Source organism: Lissotriton helveticus, chromosome 5_1 (genome assembly GCF_964261635.1).
Source record: "Lissotriton helveticus chromosome 5_1, aLisHel1.1, whole genome shotgun sequence".
NCBI lineage: Eukaryota > Metazoa > Chordata > Amphibia > Caudata > Salamandridae > Lissotriton > Lissotriton helveticus.
Genome location: NC_136065.1, coordinates 501,854,974 through 501,873,323, shown reverse-complemented (window position 1 = coordinate 501,873,323; position 18,350 = coordinate 501,854,974). Strand labels below are relative to the sequence as shown.

Genomic DNA, 18,350 nt, shown 5'->3' with positions numbered 1-18,350 from the left:
CATTATTTACTCAGAAGCCTCTTTAGGACAATCAGGACTGTTTTTAAGGAGTGTAAACAGACTAATTGACTATAACGAGAACGTGAGCACATGAATACGAGCACCACGTATTTAAGAGGGAATTGCAATGTAGTCTGGGAGTTGCAGTGTAAATATGTGCAAGGAATTGACGTACCGAAAGTCGAGCAGTCTTTTGTTTATGGCAGTACACAAGCTCTTATGGCACACGTGAAACGGTTAATTACTTGGGCTAAATAAGGGCGGGAATATAAAAGAAGATGCCTTTTTGCAGTTTGATATATATGCTTACCCGCACAAGAAGCGTGTTGATCGCTGGGGACAAAGGAATGTTGATTTTATTGGTAATAATTACGGGGACACACAAGCCATGGTAAGCGCATAACAGTTTGCTTAAAAGCTTATTTATGTTAAAACTTGTCACATTACGTTATTTACGATTGGAGTAGTCCATGAGGGAATAACAAGGCTTTTTAAAGTGTTCTTTAACGTGGGTTGAACGATCGTGCAAACAGTTAAGAAACATGTTTTGGTTATGTCACGATCAACTGTGCTCTTTTAAAACGTAATGAAGTGCTTAAAACAGTGGAATGTTTTAGCTAAAACTATATTTTTGTACTTGTAGATGCCCCTGAAGAAGGGAATTTACTTCCCGAAATGCATTGGGTTATCAGAATAAAAATCATGGAATGTGGAACTCAATTTGGTCTCCTGAGCTTTTGTAGAATATGAACGTCCAGAATAAGATTGAGTAAAATGAATTGAGTATGAACTAGGAGTAAATGTGAAAACAGAACGGATAAAAAATGAAGACAAAAAATATGAGTAAAACAAACAAATTGATTCATTTGATTCAAAACTTTAAGTGAGGCAGTGCTGCCTGGTGGAATCGGAAGAAGGGTTCCTTGTGAATATTTGTATTTGAAATAGCCACATACAACAACACAGTGAAGAGAGAGCTACCTTACTGCTCCATCTCCATCAACAAAAAGAATGTCGTGGCAGATTTTGGCCTCACATTCATGTTAATTAACGAGTGTGAGTTGTCTGATCTCCATTGGGTGCACTTACAGGACTCTAGCAAACAAATATTTGCATATGGTGGGAAAAGAGTAGATATGGTAGGGAAAGTAAACGCAGCATTAGACATAGAAATGAATATTTGTGTTACTTATGCACAGATTTATGTTGCAGGAAGGGGATCAAAAATACTGAGTTGGAATGATCAGGGGGATCTCAAGATTATTTTGGATCCCAATCATCCAGATATGTTTATGTTTAAACAGAAGCTCATTAGTTCTAGTCCTAGCAGTTTTGAAAGATGGGGTTTAGCCTGTAGTACACAATGTAACCAAAGTCCTGATGAGTTTGGGAAAAGAACCGAGATTAGAACTTGAAAGATTGTCGAAATTGGGAATTATCTGTTGTGAGTTTGGGAATCATCAAACCCATAGAGAATTCAGAGCCGCCTCCTCCTGTCGTTTTAGAACGCAGTTCAGACAAGTCTTTGAGACTACTTGTTGACTTGCAGGACCTGAACTTGAATATTTGGGTTGATCTCCAGCCCCAACCAAATATGCTGGCTACATTGAAGGTAGCAGTATTATTTGCATCCCTTCACATGTTGGCTGCCTATCGTCGGGTAGAACAATGTGAACACTCAAATGCCATTCGCTTAACATCAGCTTCCCCTGTGTTTTAGAGACTAATACATTTTTTGTTCAAGGAGCTAGATCTTTCCAAGATGATATTTTGATCTATGGAAAATATTAATATGAACATAAGGAAGGCTTTGGAGCTCAATGGTGCTTGTGGCAGTACCCTCAAAAAGGACAAATTTAAATTTCTTTGTCATGGGGTAGGTTATTTACGTCATATTGTCTCGGGTAAAGGCATTAAATGTAAGATCAGAATTCTTAAAGCAATTGAAAAAGCACCCAAACCAATAAACAAAGATCAGTTGACGTCTATTCTAGGCCTGATAGAGTACTATGCTAAATTTATCAAACATTTGCTAATAAAACTTCATGTTTGCACAATCTAATGAAGGAGAATGTTACAGATGTGTGTGATAAAGTTTTTGAGTCAATTACATTGGAAAACCACTGAAACCTTTTGATACCATAGATATGAGTATAAACACTACTGATGCTAGTAACTAAGTCCTGGCGGCAGTGTTGATGCAAAGGAGTAATGGTTGTGCTTTTACTTCCAGAGCTTTACTGGGTGCGGAATCCATAAACTCCACCATTGAGAATAAAGTCCTTGCTTTATGGCAAGGTACTCATTATGCTAAAAAAACATTTGTTTGGGAAACCAGTTTGTCCTCAGGACCGATCACAAATGCTTGGTTGATTTATTTAGTACCACAGGTTGTGGAAGAGGTACTCCCCGAATCGCTAAGTGGAATTATAGACTGCAGGAATTTCAGTGCACTCTCGAGTGGGTCCCAGGTGTGAAAAATGTATCTGTGGGTTGTTTATCCTGATTACACCATGTGAGAAACATGCTGAAGACATGCATCCTGATAATGTTGAAATAATGTGTCCTACTAGTTCTGGGGAAGCTGCCATGGAATGGCCATTATCGGAGGCAGAGCGGAAGCAAGCTCTTGTGGAGGACAGTAATATGCAAGCAGTCATGAGGTATTTGTCTAAAGTGTTGCAGTATAATTTTGTTCCCAATAGAAGGGTGGTTGATCATTTGTCGATAGTCAGGGGAGTGTTCTGTACTGCTGGTTTATGGGTGGCTCCCAAGGTAATTCATTGCAAGCTCCTACATTTAGTGCATGAGAGGTATGTGAGAAGACGTGCCATGAAGCTTACATTAAGTGAGGATTTCTGATGGCCCAGTGGTGATAAGGAAGTGGAACATTTAATCAGAAATTGTTGTGCATGCACTCTTAGTAACAAAATACAAGTGACAGCCCCCAGTTTGTCTTTCCTGTAGTTAGCAGTAATTTGCCTTGGCATAAATTGACCCTCAACAGTTTAGGAGTTTTAGGGAGTGCGCCTAATTTTGTTGTCATTGTGATAGATTATTTCTCCATTTGACTTGAAATAAAATTTCTGGAAAATATTAATTTCTGTGTTGTCATTGACTTTCTTCAAGAAGTGTTTCTAAGGTAAGGTTATCCAGAGTAGTTGGTCACTAATAATGGCTCCCAATTGGTGTCCAGAGAAATACAGTATTTGTTTAATCACTTGGTGTTAAACATGTTAAAACTTTCCTGAATCATCCTTGTAGCAACAGACTAGTAGAAAGAGTAAACCATGTTGTAAAAGACAAATTGCAGCTGGCAACCATTAATGTTTTAGGATAGAAGTCTGTTGTCCAGGATATGTTATGGGCCATAAGAACACTCCACACATCAGTACTGGGACGTCATCCTTTACTTTGTTGAGTGAGAGAGTAACAGGTTCCAAATTGAACAAGGAGTGTATGGGCAGGAAATGTTTAAATATTGATAAATTGCACAGCGGGGAATGAGTACCGGACCATCAAGGTGGTTGACTGGGTTAGAAGACCAAGCCATGTGCAGAAAGGGCTTTCGCGGTTTTCTGCCCTTTTACGGGTCGAAGATGTCAAGACCCATGTAGTGGTACTAGATAATGTAAAAGTTTGGAATACATCTTCAGGGTTTATTGTTCTAAATACATTAGCAGGGTATGTACAGAGTAAATTTGGTGTGAATGACCAAAAATCTTAAAAATCCACAAAAGCGTGTGGATCTGGTCAGCATCCTCAACGGCTTAAGAGCAAACCATCAAGATTGAAAGACTCTGTGATGTAATACAATGTTGGTTGTAGTCATCTGTAGCCTTTCTGTCTGATGCAATACTGTATTTATTTTCTCTTTAAGGATCTTTATGGTTTAACAGGTAGGTTGACGTTGTGGTATTGGTCTCTGTTATCCTGATTGTACCTGATAAAATGTAATAAAAAAAAATATTGGGGGTTTGTGGATATATTTCTGCTTAGTAACCATAGTTTTCTTTTTATATTTTGCTTTTCTATTATGATGTTCTTTTGATGTGGTTTGTAATTTTATGTAGGAAGGGGGTGTTTGGATTATCTATTGGAATTTTGAATGTGTAATGGATTCCTTAGGGAGATGCACAGGTTCTAAGTGATCAGATGCAAAAACAACAAGGTGATAGATGGAATGCTTGAATTAATCTTAGCCTATGGCAATAGCTGGGGCCGCATCCCAATCCATCATTTTCACCCACCATGCCACATTAGTTTGGACCCAGCTAAATGCAGTCCTGCCCGTGCTCCTCATAGGAACAGTGAAATCCGAATTGTCAGCCCAGGTCCTCCCTTAACCAGAACACAAGCAACCCAGGACCGGTTTTGCCCTTATTAGGAATCTTCAGCCAGGCTATCCAGAGCCACTGGAATTGAGCGGCAGGGGAGGGACAAATTATGTGGCAGGATTGAGTGAATTATGCAGCAAAAAGGGCAAATCATGCAGCTTAATGCGGCACACTTTGTGATACTATTATTGCTTTATTTTGACATTTTTACACTTGTTAACACTGTCTGCGCATTGATTGTACCTCATTAGTACCAGTTTAGCACCCAAATAATGAAATAAGTACCAGAAAGGTGACCAGTCAAGGTTTGCAAATGGCTTTCCACTGTTGGCAAAATGTGTTGCTGCCTTTTTGTGTTAGTATTTTTTTAACCTTTGGAGTTAGAAGCAAAATGTTTTACAGATGCGGCAAATCTATAATCATGCAAAAAACGCCAAGGCCGCACAAGTGCATAATTTAAGTGGGCGTTGGTATAGATTGGTTCGATGGATTGGGGATGAGGCCTGAGCGAATGCCAATGGGTGAGAAAATTTAGATTTTTCACAGCCTGCTGTGCAGAAAATCTGGATTTTATTAAAGACACAAAGGTTAATATTATGCAAATCTCCTTTATTGCCACAACTCAGCAGCAACAATAAGTAGAACATAGAACTTGAAGAGTAATATAAAGTCCCCTGGAGACCATCCATCTTCCTTCTTTGTCAAACTGCGAGGAAAGATCAACGTGGAGAAGAGAAAGGAGTAGAACTGATGACAATATTCCACGATGAAATCCAAAGGAAATAGACATTTTTATTCTGAAAGAAAAAATAACATAACGTAATATCATTGTAATTACAGGGAGGGTTTAATTCAAAGAGGAGGGATAATATTAGCCTCAGTGTCCTTAATAAAATCCAGATTTTCTGCCCAGCAGGCTGTGAAAAATCTAAATTTTATGGCACGACACGGAGGCCATATTATGCAAGTTTAAAGTGCATTGAGAACATTATTAATAACTTTAGGGATTGGTCTAAAGTAACAAGTTTTAAACATACTATCATTCGACCAATCTGCAGCCCTTAGGATATCTTGCAGTCCACCTCCCAGAAAAAAGGTCTTTGAGGCCGAGGCACCAAAAATAGATATATCTACACCGCTTTCATGCATGACATTTTTAATCCATCTAGCCAAGGTTGGAGAAGAGACTCCTTTACGAGGGGATCTATAAGAAATTAGTAATTGGGATTCATTCATTCTTAAATTTTTTTTTATTTTCTCATACTCTTTCAAGCACTTAACTACACAAAGTCTTTCAATCTGAGGAAAAAATGGGTAAAAGATAGAGGAAGACAAAGTCTTGGTTCCTTTCTTGAGATAAAAACAAACTCCTTCGGGTTGGAAGGCCCTGCTAGAAACATCTAAAGCTTTAACGTCCGAGGTTTTCCTAAAAGATACCAGACAAAGTAAAATGGTAAGTTTAAAAGAAATGCGTTTAAGAGAAAGAGAAATATTATCTTCCCAAGATGATAGAGTTTTGAGAACAAGGGTAACATCCCATAGGGCGGTATACTTAGGAGAAGGAGGGTTTAATACTCGCATACTTCTCATTATCTTTTTAGTTAAAAGAGTCAGCCAACGGAGATTCCGTTAATTAGTGAATGACCAGCAGAAATAGCAGATCTATAAACATTAACGGTTCTATAAGATAAGCCTGATGTAAAAAGTTCAGAGAGGTAGTTAACAACGTTGACTAAATCAGTTGAAATGGGATTAAAAAATCGTTGAAGGCACCAGCGAACCCATTTGTTCCATGCCAGTCGATAAGCCTTTCTTGTACCAGATGCCCATGATTCAGAGATGAGTCTGAAAGCATTTGACGAAAGCCCAGGGATTCGCCATTGTCTCCTGAAATCTTCCCTGCCGTCAGTGTTAGAAGACCCTGCTCTACAAGGAGGTGTATGTTACCTTCTGGATCTAGAATTATTTCCTTGAAAGAAGGAATTAAAATGGGAAAGTCTACACTAATTTCTAGGATGATTGGGAACCAGGCCTGAGATCTCCAAAGAGGAGTTATTACGACCATGGTCTGTTGGTAACGTCGAGCATGAAGGAGCAGGCGAGGAAGCATTGCAAATGGCGGGAAATCATAAGGTGATAATCCCCTCCAATCTTGAAGGAAAGCGTCTACCTTGAGAGCTTGAGGGTCCGGTCTCCAACTTAAGAAATTCTTCAGGTGAGTATTTAAACGGTCTGCAAATAGGTCTGTCTTGAAGGGACCCCATTTGGATTGTATGGCTAAGAATACTTGTCTGTCCATTCTCCCAATTGCTGGAATCTCTGAAGTTCCTCGAGTACCAATCTGCCACCCCGTTCTTCAACCCAGGAATGTGTTCTGCCATAACTGTAATTCCTTTGTTCAAACAATAGTTCCATAAGCTTTTCGCTAGGTCTGTTAGACCCTTGGAATGAGGACCTCCTAGTTTGCTGACATATCGTACTGCGGACACATTGTCCATTCGTAACGTTACGCAACATTTCATTGTTTTCTGGGTGAAACAAAGAATCGCAAATGAACCTGCTAGTAATTCTAAGCAGTTGATGTCCAATTTCTTCTCTTGAGGAGTCCAACGACCTCCTGTTGATGAGTTCCCACATCTCGCATTCCATCCTTCCAAACTCGCATCTGATTCTATTATCAGATCCGGTTCCTCCCCAAAAATGGCTCTGCCATTCCATGCTTCTACATTCTTCAACCACTAAAGGAGTTCGGTTCTCGATTCTTGATCTAGGGAAACTATTTTGGAGTAAGATTGGTTTGGTCTCAGATAATTCGCCTTCAATCTCTGAAGTGCTCGACAGTGCAAGGGACCTGGAAAGATTGCTTGAATTGTGGATGAAAGTAGGCCCAGGATCTTTGCCAGGGTTCTTAATAGCAAGTACATTTCTGAGTTCTTTCCTCACTTTCCTTACATTGTCGCCTGGAAGTTCTGCCCTCACAGTGTCTACCAAGAAAACCAGAAACTGTGTTTCTTGGGATGGAATTACGCACGATTTTTAAAAGTTTATAATGAAGACTAGGTGTTCTAAGAGACGTATTGTGAGATCCGTGTGGAGTGAAATGGTCTTTTTCGATTGAGCCATTATGAGGATATCGTCAAGATATATGATCAGTCTCACTCCTCTTTGTCTCAGCCAAGCAGTGACGGGTCAGAAAACCTTGGTGAAACACCAAGGGGCAGAAGATAGACCGAAAGGGAGGCTGCAAAAATTGGTATAGTTGCCCCTCCCACATGAATTAGAGAAACTTTTGGTGGGGTTCCCAGATTGGGATTGTCAGGTAAACATCATTTAGGTCCAGTCTCGTTAACCAGTCCCCTTTTCTTAAAATGTCCCTTAGGTGGTGTATCGGATGTATGACGTTACAACGCATACTTTTACTCCGCATACCATTACAACGCGGTATTTACAACGAATACCGTTACAACGCATAGCGCTTTGGGGTGCTGGATAGTGGTAAGTATAATTTACTATTCTAACTCCAGTCCCCGTGGACCCTAGGGAAGGTGTTGGATAGTAAATTAAACTTACCTCTTATCCTAGAGCGCCCCCCAGCGCAATGCGTTGTAATGTCATGCGTTGTAATGCCCGCGTTGTAATGGTAGTGCGGAGTAAAAGTTGCGTCGTAACGGGTGTATACCGGTGTATCCCTTCCATTTTGAAGTGTTGGTAGACTATCCATTGGTTTAATTCTTTTAGATTTATGACTGGCCTTTGTTCCTTGTTTTCTTTTCTACAAGGAAAATATTGCTGAGGAAGCCTGTGTGAGAGCTCCTCACGATTGCACCTTTTGTTAGTAACTCCTGAACCTCCAGAGATACTAGGGCCCTGTCTTTGGTAGAAAAGGTAATTTCTCAAGGATGTCTTGTCTGGAAAGGAGTATCGATAAAGTCTATTTTGTACCCATTCACTGTCTCTAGAACCCAAGAATCTTTCGTTACCAAATTCCAATTCCCAGAAAATTGAAGTAGTCTCCCTCCCACCTTTGGAGGGGTATCTGAAACGTCTGTCCAGGTTCCTACCTGATGAAAAGGAACGTTGTCTCCGCTCGCCTCTGAAGGGACGTCCGCGGTTCTTCTGTCTTTGAGGGTAGAATTGTTGAGATCCTCCGTAGTTGCTGTTGAATCTTACACCGCCACGGGCCATAAAGAGTCTTGTGTTAGAGTTCCTGCGGCCGGGGAAACGACCCCGTATTCTCCCGGCCCGGGTAAAAACACGATCTTGAAATACTTTTTTAATTTCTTTCTGACACTTTTGTATTGAACTAAAAGCGCCAACGTATTTGGCCATATCTTTAATAAAATCCTCGCCAAAGAGGAAACCTTGAGAATTCGGCCCTCCGTAGTTTTTGGCAAGCTCGATTAGTTTGGGGTCGATCTTAAGCAACACCCCTTTTCTCCTCTCTATAGAGATAGCTGTGTTAGCATTTCCAATAAGGCATATAGCCTTTTGGACCCACTCCCTGAGTTCTTTAAGGTCAATTGGGGAGTCTCCCAGATAGGCTGATTCAGCCATCTCAAAAATCTTTGTATGGGGACCTATGGAGTCAAGAAGACTGTCCTGACAGGATCTAAGGCCTTTATCCATGCCCTTTCTTGGATCTCTAGATGTTTTGGCTATGAAGGCCACTACCTTTGGGTCCAATTCGGGGGTTGCAGCCACTTTGTTAGGGAGAGTGGTTCTCGGGCATTCAGAGCGGAGCCTAGCTCTGACTTACTTTGGGATCTCTCTCCTCAGCCAGAAGGAGAGATAATCTACGTGTTGGGAGGGAGTCCATTCTGGGGATAGGGGGTGTTTTATCAATAATGGGTCAAACATTAGGTCTCCAAATTGGTCCAAGAGCCCCATTTTAGGATCTGAGGCCTTAGAAGCCTCTTCAGAGCTTTTCGGTCCCCTTGCTTGAGCCTTTTCCACGTCCGTGTTGAAACCAGAGGAGCAAGATAGTTCGATTTCAGGGTCGGAACTATCATCACTATCAATATTGATAGAACGCTCAGGGCCTTTATCTTGCCCACATGGGGTGCCCGTGGCACCAGACTTGTCACCACCTAGAGAGCGTGAGGCGAGGGCGGGGGGTTTTGCTTTCTTAGAACCTTTTCGCTCTTTACCTCCAATAGCCCTCTTCTGTGGAGCCTTAACCGCTCCTGTGTCTTGATTGCTAGTGGAAGGGCGTGAGGAGCTCTTTTGAGACAAAGATTCAAATTTTTTATTAATTGTATCGTCAATTGAGCCAAGTACTTTCTCTAGGGCCTTGTTTACTAGCTCCTCCAATTGCCCTTCAATATTAATTTGAGGTGAAGACATTGTAATAAATATCATTAGAGTAATCTGACCCAAAAAGTATTAATTAATTAGATGATATTGTTGTGAAAAATTATTTTGGTTATGTTAGGCCGTGTGACATGGTTTAAGGTATTTAGTCAATTTAATGATGTATTAGGAATCCAAATTAAAGTTAGTGGACCAGAGGATCTAAAGTAAAAGAATTTAGATAAAGATGTTTTTTTTTATTTTTTTTAAATCGAGTCAAGAAATATCTTGTGGAGAAGTCGTACCGAAGCTGGGAACGTCGCAACAGCTGATCGGTAAGAATCGGCAGTTTATTCAACTGCCGGAACTACTTAAAGGAGGATATCCCATTCGAGCCCAACGTGGAAAAATGGGTGTCGCATAGGAGAGACTTGAAGTCTCCCAAAGTCGTAAGATGGCCGCCACGCACGTAGTCGCGTGTTCGTGCTTTTCTTACGGGCCTTTCCTCTAAGCCCGGCCTGCCGCGGACGCGAGTCAAGGCGTCGCGGACGCCGGGAGGAAAGGCGCGGTGTTGCTGATAACAGTCGGTGTCCAGATCAGTCAAGGGAGCCAAGAGGATTGCTCTCGTGTGCCCAAAACTGTGGAAACAAAGATCGGTAAGCGTCTCTAAGTGCCAGTAGTCGCGGAATGCCGAATTAAAAGAAAACAACGTGCGCAAACCTGCTCAAATCAATACATACACGCAAGCAAAAGAGTAAATCCGGTCCAAAGTGGGACCGGAGGGGAAAAGGAAAAGTTCAGGTATATAGGGGGGAAGCCCTATGAAAGTAAAAAGAAGAGCATTAGCCCAGGTTAGCCCTTGGGTGGCACACAGGAAAAGGGGGGATAAAATAAACCCAATCAAAGTATACCAAAAGGTATTAAGCATTGTACATCAATACATAGACGGATAAGCAACAGTTAAATCAATTAAATTCTTCAAATATAATAAAAAATAAGCTCTATAAGCGACAAGCTGAGAGCATTACTTATCTTTCTGAGCAGCAGCAACAAAGAAAGAAGATGGATGGTCTCCAGGGGACTTTATATTATGCTATGGACTGGGATGCAGACCGTAGCCATTGCTAGTGGCTGAGATTAGTTCAAGGGTTCCATTCAGAACCATGTTGTTATTGCATTTGATGCCCTAAGTGCGATGGGTATCCCATGATGTGGATCCCATGCTCACTGCACTACCAGAATCAAGCTATACCTGTCTGATGAGCCCTCATTGGTCCTAGCTCGCTTGTATTCCGGTTCAGGGAGGACCTTTTGGCAGTTTGGGTTGGACTGTGTGAGAAAGTGCCCTCTTTCTGCATGATATGCCCCTACTTTTTGCTGAATTGCTGATGTTCTTTGAGTAGACCCTGGGCTCCTGCTAATCAGGTACACAGGGCCTATGTTTCTTCCCTAAAATTGCATTGAAGCCTAAACCCAATTGGCATCTCTGGCTACATGTCAGCCCCTGGTAAATGGTACCACAGGTACCAAGGGCACTGTGACCAGAGAAGGCCTCTAAGGGCTGCAGCACTTATTGTGCCACCCTTAGAGGTCCTGTACCCTGACACTCACACACTGCCTTTGCAGGCTGCGTGTCTTGGTGCTGAACAAAGGGAAGAGTCGACATGGCACACATCCCTGTGTGCCATGCCCACAAACCACTGCCCTGGCATAGATCAGTCACCCCTCTAGCTGGGTGCTGTATGCAAGTGGTGAGGGTACAGGTGGATGATTCCTGTACCCCTACAGTGCCTGAGTCCACTCCAGGGCACTGTAAGTGCAGTGCTGCCATTAAGAGTATATGGTGATGGGAGTTTGTCATTACTAACTCCACGGCCCCATAATGGCTACACCGAAAACTGGGAAGTTTGATATCACACTTCACAGTACATTAAACCCACACTGATCCCAGTGTGGTATTTAATGTAAAATGCATGACAGAGGGCATCTTAGAAATGCCCCATGAAATTCGACCAACTTCTAGTGACCCGACTGAGTGGCTGCGTAGGCTGGCACCAACAGACATGTTTCTAAACCCCTGAGTCGAGAGTTTGCTGCTCTCGGTGGCCTGAAACAATGCACATCCTGGGACGAGGTACCATGCCTCCTCCCCCATGAAGAGGAAGCTTTAAAGGCAGGCCACCTTTGTGAGCCTCCCCAGACCATTTGCTGGTTTCAGCAACTGGTCCCCACTGGTTCTACCCCCCACTTTGGGCGGGAGAGCTGGCAGGAAAAACAAGTGAGGGAGAGGTGTGCCCACCTCTGCCAACTTCATCCCTCAGGTGGGGGAGGCAAGGTGAAGCACAACTCTGCTTCCCCTCCATCTTGAGGATGGGGGACCCAACCAACCAGGGACAGGCTCCTGCCCCCCTCCCACTGGAGGGTGGCACAATAGGCGGTGTACCCACCCCAGGGAAGGGACCCATTGGTCCCTGCCCTTACCTACCTGTAACAGCCCTAAATCTAGTATTTAGGGGGCACCCTGAACCTTGCTTCCTCAGTTCCAAAAACGACAAGGAGGATAAGAAGAAGGACTGAAGAGCCGTGCAGAGCTAACAAAAGGACGACGCCCACTGACTTGCCCCCAGCCCCCTCGAACCTGCTCCTGCGAAACCTCAAAAACCCCGGAGGACCTGCCTGCCTTCACTTCCAAAGACTGCTTCTCCAGTGAACATCAGATTTGTTCAACTGCAACCTCTGGCAGCAGCCATAAACCCCGAATTCAGCCCATTCTGCACCCGCCGAACCCGGCCTGAGCTCGAGTGGAAAAACACCACGAGGAGGTCACCCAGGCGATCCTGAACCGAGATCCGGCAACCCCTGACCTGCCTCAAGCCTCCAGCTGACCCCTGCAGTCTAAATCCAGAAGGCCCCCCTAACCACAACCAGGAGATGGTAAGAAGATCCGATCCCAAAAGGCACCCCTCCACCCGAAGCCCCATGGCCTTTTGTGCCCAAACCGATGGTGCCGAACCATCCCCTAACTTCCCAACTTACCTCTCGAAGTGGTGGTCGCACCCAGAAGTCCTTCGTCTCCCTCCCTGCCTGCAGTGCTTTTGCAAACCAGAGGTTCTCCATTGGAAACCACAGGGCGCCCAACGTCGAAACAGCACTCTGCACCCGGGCGCCTCCGTGCCGCTGAAGGTGCACCTTTTGTGCTACTTTGTTTCCCCATTTGCCCTGACCTAAATCCTAGGAGCTTTGCCCCCACAACCCAGTTGCCTGCTTGCCTGCAGCCACCAACCGGATGCCCTCTACCCCCCGTTGGATAACATTGGGCCTCAACGCTCTGCACCCGGCCGCCCTAGTGCCTCTGAGGGTGTAACAAGAGTGCATCACTGACCCTGGGTGACCCCTGAGTCTAACCCCAGAACCTTGACTCCCACAGTCGATAACTTACCTGTGAACCGATAACCTGTTTTTCCTCCATAGGATAACATTGACAATTTTCTTCCAAAACGTTTCCAAGTGTGGAGTTTTTAAATCGAAAAATATTCTTTAAAAATCATACGAATAACCAAATCGTATTTACTTACCTGTTTAAGGAAATGTCCCAGTGCTGAATCTAGGTATCCAGCACTGAGTTAGAAAAGTAACGTAAAATGTAACTTACCTGTAATTTACTGAAAAAGCCTATTCATTTCGATGTATTGTATTTGCTATGTATTGCAACCTACTGCATCCTCTGTAAATCAAACAGATCACAAGTCCTATTGCGTTTTCAAACTGTTCTACATTCAGCAACTTATTACTGTAAAGTATTTCATGCTTACCTGTGCCAAGCTTGCTTGGTTCTAAAAATAAAACAGCAGTATATTTTTTGTACAAAAACAATGAGTCTGGAGTTCAGTTTGTGAATTCATTTGTTAACTAAGTGTGTACATCAAATGCTTAATACTGTCCTCTGATACGGCCTTACTCCTCGACCACTCTACCACAAATACTGAGTAAGGTTCTATCTAACTTTAACCTCTGCCTACCTCTGGGTCACCTGGATTCTATATACACTATACCTCATTTTGGTGTAGTATATATCGAGCCAGTTCCTACAGACTGTTCCCTCTGGAGCAGGGTCAAGAATGATTTGCATATGGCTCTGTCCAAACTGAGGTAGCGTGGTGGGTGGAAAACAATGGATTGGGATGTGTAACGTAGCCATTGCCTTTGTCTGATATTAATTCAAGTATTTCATCCATCACCTTTTTATGTTGCTGCAGTTGATGCACTAACTGCGACGGCTATGCCGAGACATGGGCCTGTGCTCACTGTCTCGCAGGAATCAAGCTATACATTGCTCATAAACCCTTATCAGGGCAAAATCGGTCCTAAGCGGCATGTGTTCTGGTTCACGGAAGACCCGGCTTGGCAGTTCGGGCTGGACTGTTCCCATTCAAGCTGGGTCAAGACAGATTTGCATATGGCTGTAACCAAACTGAGGGGGCATGGTGAGTTAAAAATTATGGAATGGTCTGCGGCCTGAGCAGTTGCTAGTGGTTGATATTAATTCAGGCATTCCATCCATCACCTTGTTGTTGTTCCAAGTTCTAGGTGAGTAAGTTGCTACCTGTAAGTTTGGGAGCGATGGTTGATATGGAATAAATTGGTGAACTCACCTTTGTGTGCCGCTTCCTTTCACATATGCAGCTTGTATTTGGTCGCATTCAATAGATTGCATTGCTTATAAGGCAATCTGTAAACGTTTTAAAATAAAGTAAAAAAGAATTGCATATATTTTCTCGAAGTATAATGTGGAACTTCAAGCAAATTTCACCCCTTCTAGGTCCTAACATTGGAAATATCCAAGAGGAACCGCTAAGAGGCAAGTTTAAAACTTTTTGCTCCAAAAATGATGTGGTGTATTAAGTGACTCACTCAGGCACTGAATCAATAAGATCCAACCAACAACTTGTCTTATGCTTGACGCATGAAAGCTGAGGTTGCTAGGCTTTACGTAAATGAGAAATAAGTATGTTTTTTTCCTGTGTTTCTTTATTATTTGACTCTCTGTTTTGTTTCACAGCAGACAGTGAATGCGAGCTCAGCAGACGATACAAAAAGGGAAAATCCACTAGATTTCGATGCAGTAAGTTCTGATTACAGTGTTTAATAATAACTTTCATTGTATTGTTTATGGATCCATTTATTTGTTTAAGTAATCTGTCAGGTATTTATTTATCTTAACTACTGTGCCACATTAAGGTCTTGGGATTTGAGTTGCATTTGGGGTGGATAAAGATTAACCTGTTTTCTTCACCACATCCAATCCTCTTACAAACGTACTCTCTAGTTACTTGTTTGATTTAAAGTGCTCCTCTGTCTATGGACACAAATGCTCTATAAAGGTGTTTAACTATATATGCATGGAACAAGGCCTGGACAGGTAGTGATTGACAGAACCATGAGGACCACCTAGCTTGTGCGGTCAAACAACTAAAAAGGACCTTCCACTGAAGAAAGAAGAACAGTTAGGTCTCTCAGTCCTGCCTCCCCTGTGTGAGAAATGTGATTATTATTTAGGGTAGGTGACTACTCACCTTAATGAACAATCACATCCCTTGTCAGGGTGAATCTTCAAAGTCACTAATTACTTAGCTCAACCCGCTAGTAGCTATAGCGCAAAACAGAAGAGCTTACCAAAGGGTAATCTGTTAAAGTATTTATGCAGCACTAAAACAATAATAATGTCAAAATGAAAAACAATACATCTGTGTGTGTGTGTGTGTGTACACATGTACACTATGGTGAGCCTAGTGTCCTCCCACATCTAACACTAAATCCAATTTGAGGCCGACACTGTATCTACAACAAACTCAGAGAGAGAAGTCTTGTTGAACAAAAACATGGTCCTTCAGCAACCAGACCAGGGATCTAAAGGAATTGTTTTGGCATCCTGTTCTCTTCCTTTCAAATATACCACAGATGATAAATGTGGGTCAACACACCTGTCAACCAGGATTTCACACTGTAGTGTCAAACATACTGGCCACAACCCTCACCCTACACATTTTGTTGAATTCAGAGGAGTCATCTCTGCTCATTCAGGTCAGCCTACTGTTTGCTCCTGGGAGACTTTTCACACCTTTTCCCATAACTAGTCAAGGCTAAGAGCTGGTAGAGGTGTATGTTACTAAGCCTTCTGACAGTTCAAACAGGTAAAAGGTAACTTTCTAAAAAATATTTTTGTTTAATACTCATCATTAATCTGACTTCACCATTGAATTGGATATTTAAAAACTATCAAAAATAGTGGTCCCATTCCCAGGATTTGGTATGTGTGTTTTAATTTGTACTGGGCTTCTACATAAGGGCAGCTCGGCCTGCCACAGTGAAAATGGCTGTTAGGGCCTTGTCCCTGTAGGGACATTATAATATTAATTTTCTACATGTTCCATTTTTAAATACCATGAACCATATCTTGTGGGACTTATAGCTCTGAAAGTGGTGACCTATAATATTTAAAAGGGAGGTTTTTAGCAACCAAAAAGGGTTATTTTAACAGATTATACTGAGGACTTAAACTGTAGCTGTCAGGTTACAATGGTAGGCCGAAAACCATATTGTCCTTGCCACTCTAGTGGACGGCAAAATAAGTTCTACAGTCCACAAGTGACTTTAAACTTCCACGTCTGGGTGCACTTTTTACACCATATGCTACGGACTTACAATCAGGTTAAAAATAGCAATTAAGAATAGGCCATTCAACCATGTTTAAAGGGGAACACCCCCATTAAACATTCTAAAATGTTCCCCTGTGTGATGGCATCACCTTGGTCTTGAGACCTATTGTGACATTGTTTATGAGATAGCCTAGTTAATTACATTTAAAATTATACAGATCTCAGTTCAACTCTGAATGGTGCGAGTTAACTAGATCCTTCACCCAGCGGCTAGAAAGGCCGATGTCACCCTTGGCTAAAAGCTGCACTTTTTAAATCTGTCCCTAACTCCACACTGGCTTCTTAGTGGTAGCTCTTGGGCTTGCTAATAAATGACTTGAGCAGGAATGTTTATGAGTACAGATTAGCCAACATTTTAGGGAGAAGATTGTGCCTGCAAACATTTAGCCCTTCATGATGGTTCCCAGGCCTTTGTGCAACTACATGTTTCCCCAACACTACTTTTACAATACTTGGTACTGGGCATGTGGGTAATGAGGAATATTTGACACCTGCTGCTGGGCAAGTGTAAACTTGCAATATCAGCGACAGGACTAGTGGAAACTGAAATTGTATTTCCAGGCATGGGGAAACAGGGAAAATCCTATAATGGACATATGAAAACAGGCTGCAGCTGTATTTGTTTGCTTTGCACATAAAAACTACCAGTATCTATAAATGAGTTTGTGAAAATGTTATGTGTATGTTATAAGACATTAGGGAAAGGATATTAACCATAAACTGGCACACAGTAGCTGATAGAAGCTATTACTATTAAGCATGTGGAAACAGGCAGTATTTTTGGCAAACGTGCGCTTCAGGGCATCTACACAGAGACTGCTTCCAATCTCCTTGAGGCCTTGACCTGCCACCAATTGCAGAAAGTTTAGTAAAATGAAGTAAAGTAGGAACATTAGTGAATTGAGCATACAACCAGTAAAAGAGAGGAGGGCAATGTACACCAATCCGTGTGCTCATCATGTGCTTTATTATGATTATTGACCAAAGTAAAGGGATTTCATGATGCGATTTGTGGCAAAACAGATGCAATTACAATTCAATTTAATTTGATGCAGCAGAACGCACTGTCACTATGGGATAAGTAAAAGAAACCAAAAAAGGTGTGTTTCTTACCATTGGATATAAGATAATGATTGCTAGAGTGGATGACCGGGAGAAATGTTCTTGATGGAATATTGTTTGCATTGTAGGAGCACCCGGAAGGTGCACATTAAGAAAATGAAAATCTTATCCTGCAAGAGTTGTCAAGCAAAATGATGAACTGCCCCCCACACATTATGGTTGAAAGGGCTAAGCAATCCTTGGAGTCCTAATGAATACCAACCACCCCTTCCAGTTCCATCATCTCCAGGATTACTCTGTGGAAAACAGGAAATAATGTCAAAACTGTCAAGAACTATGGGGTTTATCTGTCTGGACAATAATAATAAATGCTTAATTCTAGATTCTAGTTTGGAAGTGCAGAGAGCAGAGATAATTCACCATAGTTAAGACTGCTTTGAGAGCTTGACAATAAAATATGCAGTGTTCCGTTTTGCTACCAAGATTATGTTGGGCTACCATTCTATATTTTCACTGTCTGCCCTGGACTTCTTTGAAAATGGAACAACTTAGCAGTGGCATGTGCTGAGAAATTTGCCATCAGAATCACTCTGCAAATGTTTCCACTTGGGATGCCCTTCAAACTGTATGGAGATTTCAAGAAGATTGCTGGTTATATGTATTAAGGAATAGGATAACGTGAAAGGTGGGCATAGCTGTAAATGTAACAACACACACTGTCCAGGTATTTATACACTCTCTTAGGTATACTGTGTTTCATGGTTAACCTGGTGTGATTGGAGGGAGGCATGAATTGCTTAATTATAGGCTGCTCCATTGCAAAGATTTCAGAGTCTGAGGCAAAATTACTTTTTGCCATTTGAGTGCACCTACTGCCCTGGTACCACTGTCATTTGTGGTAGCGCCCTAAAGCAGCTGTCTGACAGTTGCATTTTGATTGCACCAG

At 42.3% G+C, this 18,350-nt stretch overlaps 1 protein-coding gene across 7 annotated transcripts in view; it reads left to right on the top strand.

Moving 5' to 3' along the window:
* The window catches only part of LOC144754696 (putative oxidoreductase YteT), a 1,220,731-nt gene that overhangs the window by 164,150 nt on the left and 1,038,231 nt on the right, over positions 1–18,350 (top strand). For 6 of the 7 annotated variants that reach the window (XM_078642823.1, XM_078642827.1, XM_078642829.1 and 3 more), the window contains one exon: positions 14,686–14,748. In XM_078642823.1, coding sequence (XP_078498949.1) covers positions 14,686–14,748 — 63 coding nt within the window. The remainder of the gene's footprint in view (positions 1–14,685; positions 14,749–18,350) is intronic. The other variant, XM_078642828.1, reaches the window with a different exon arrangement.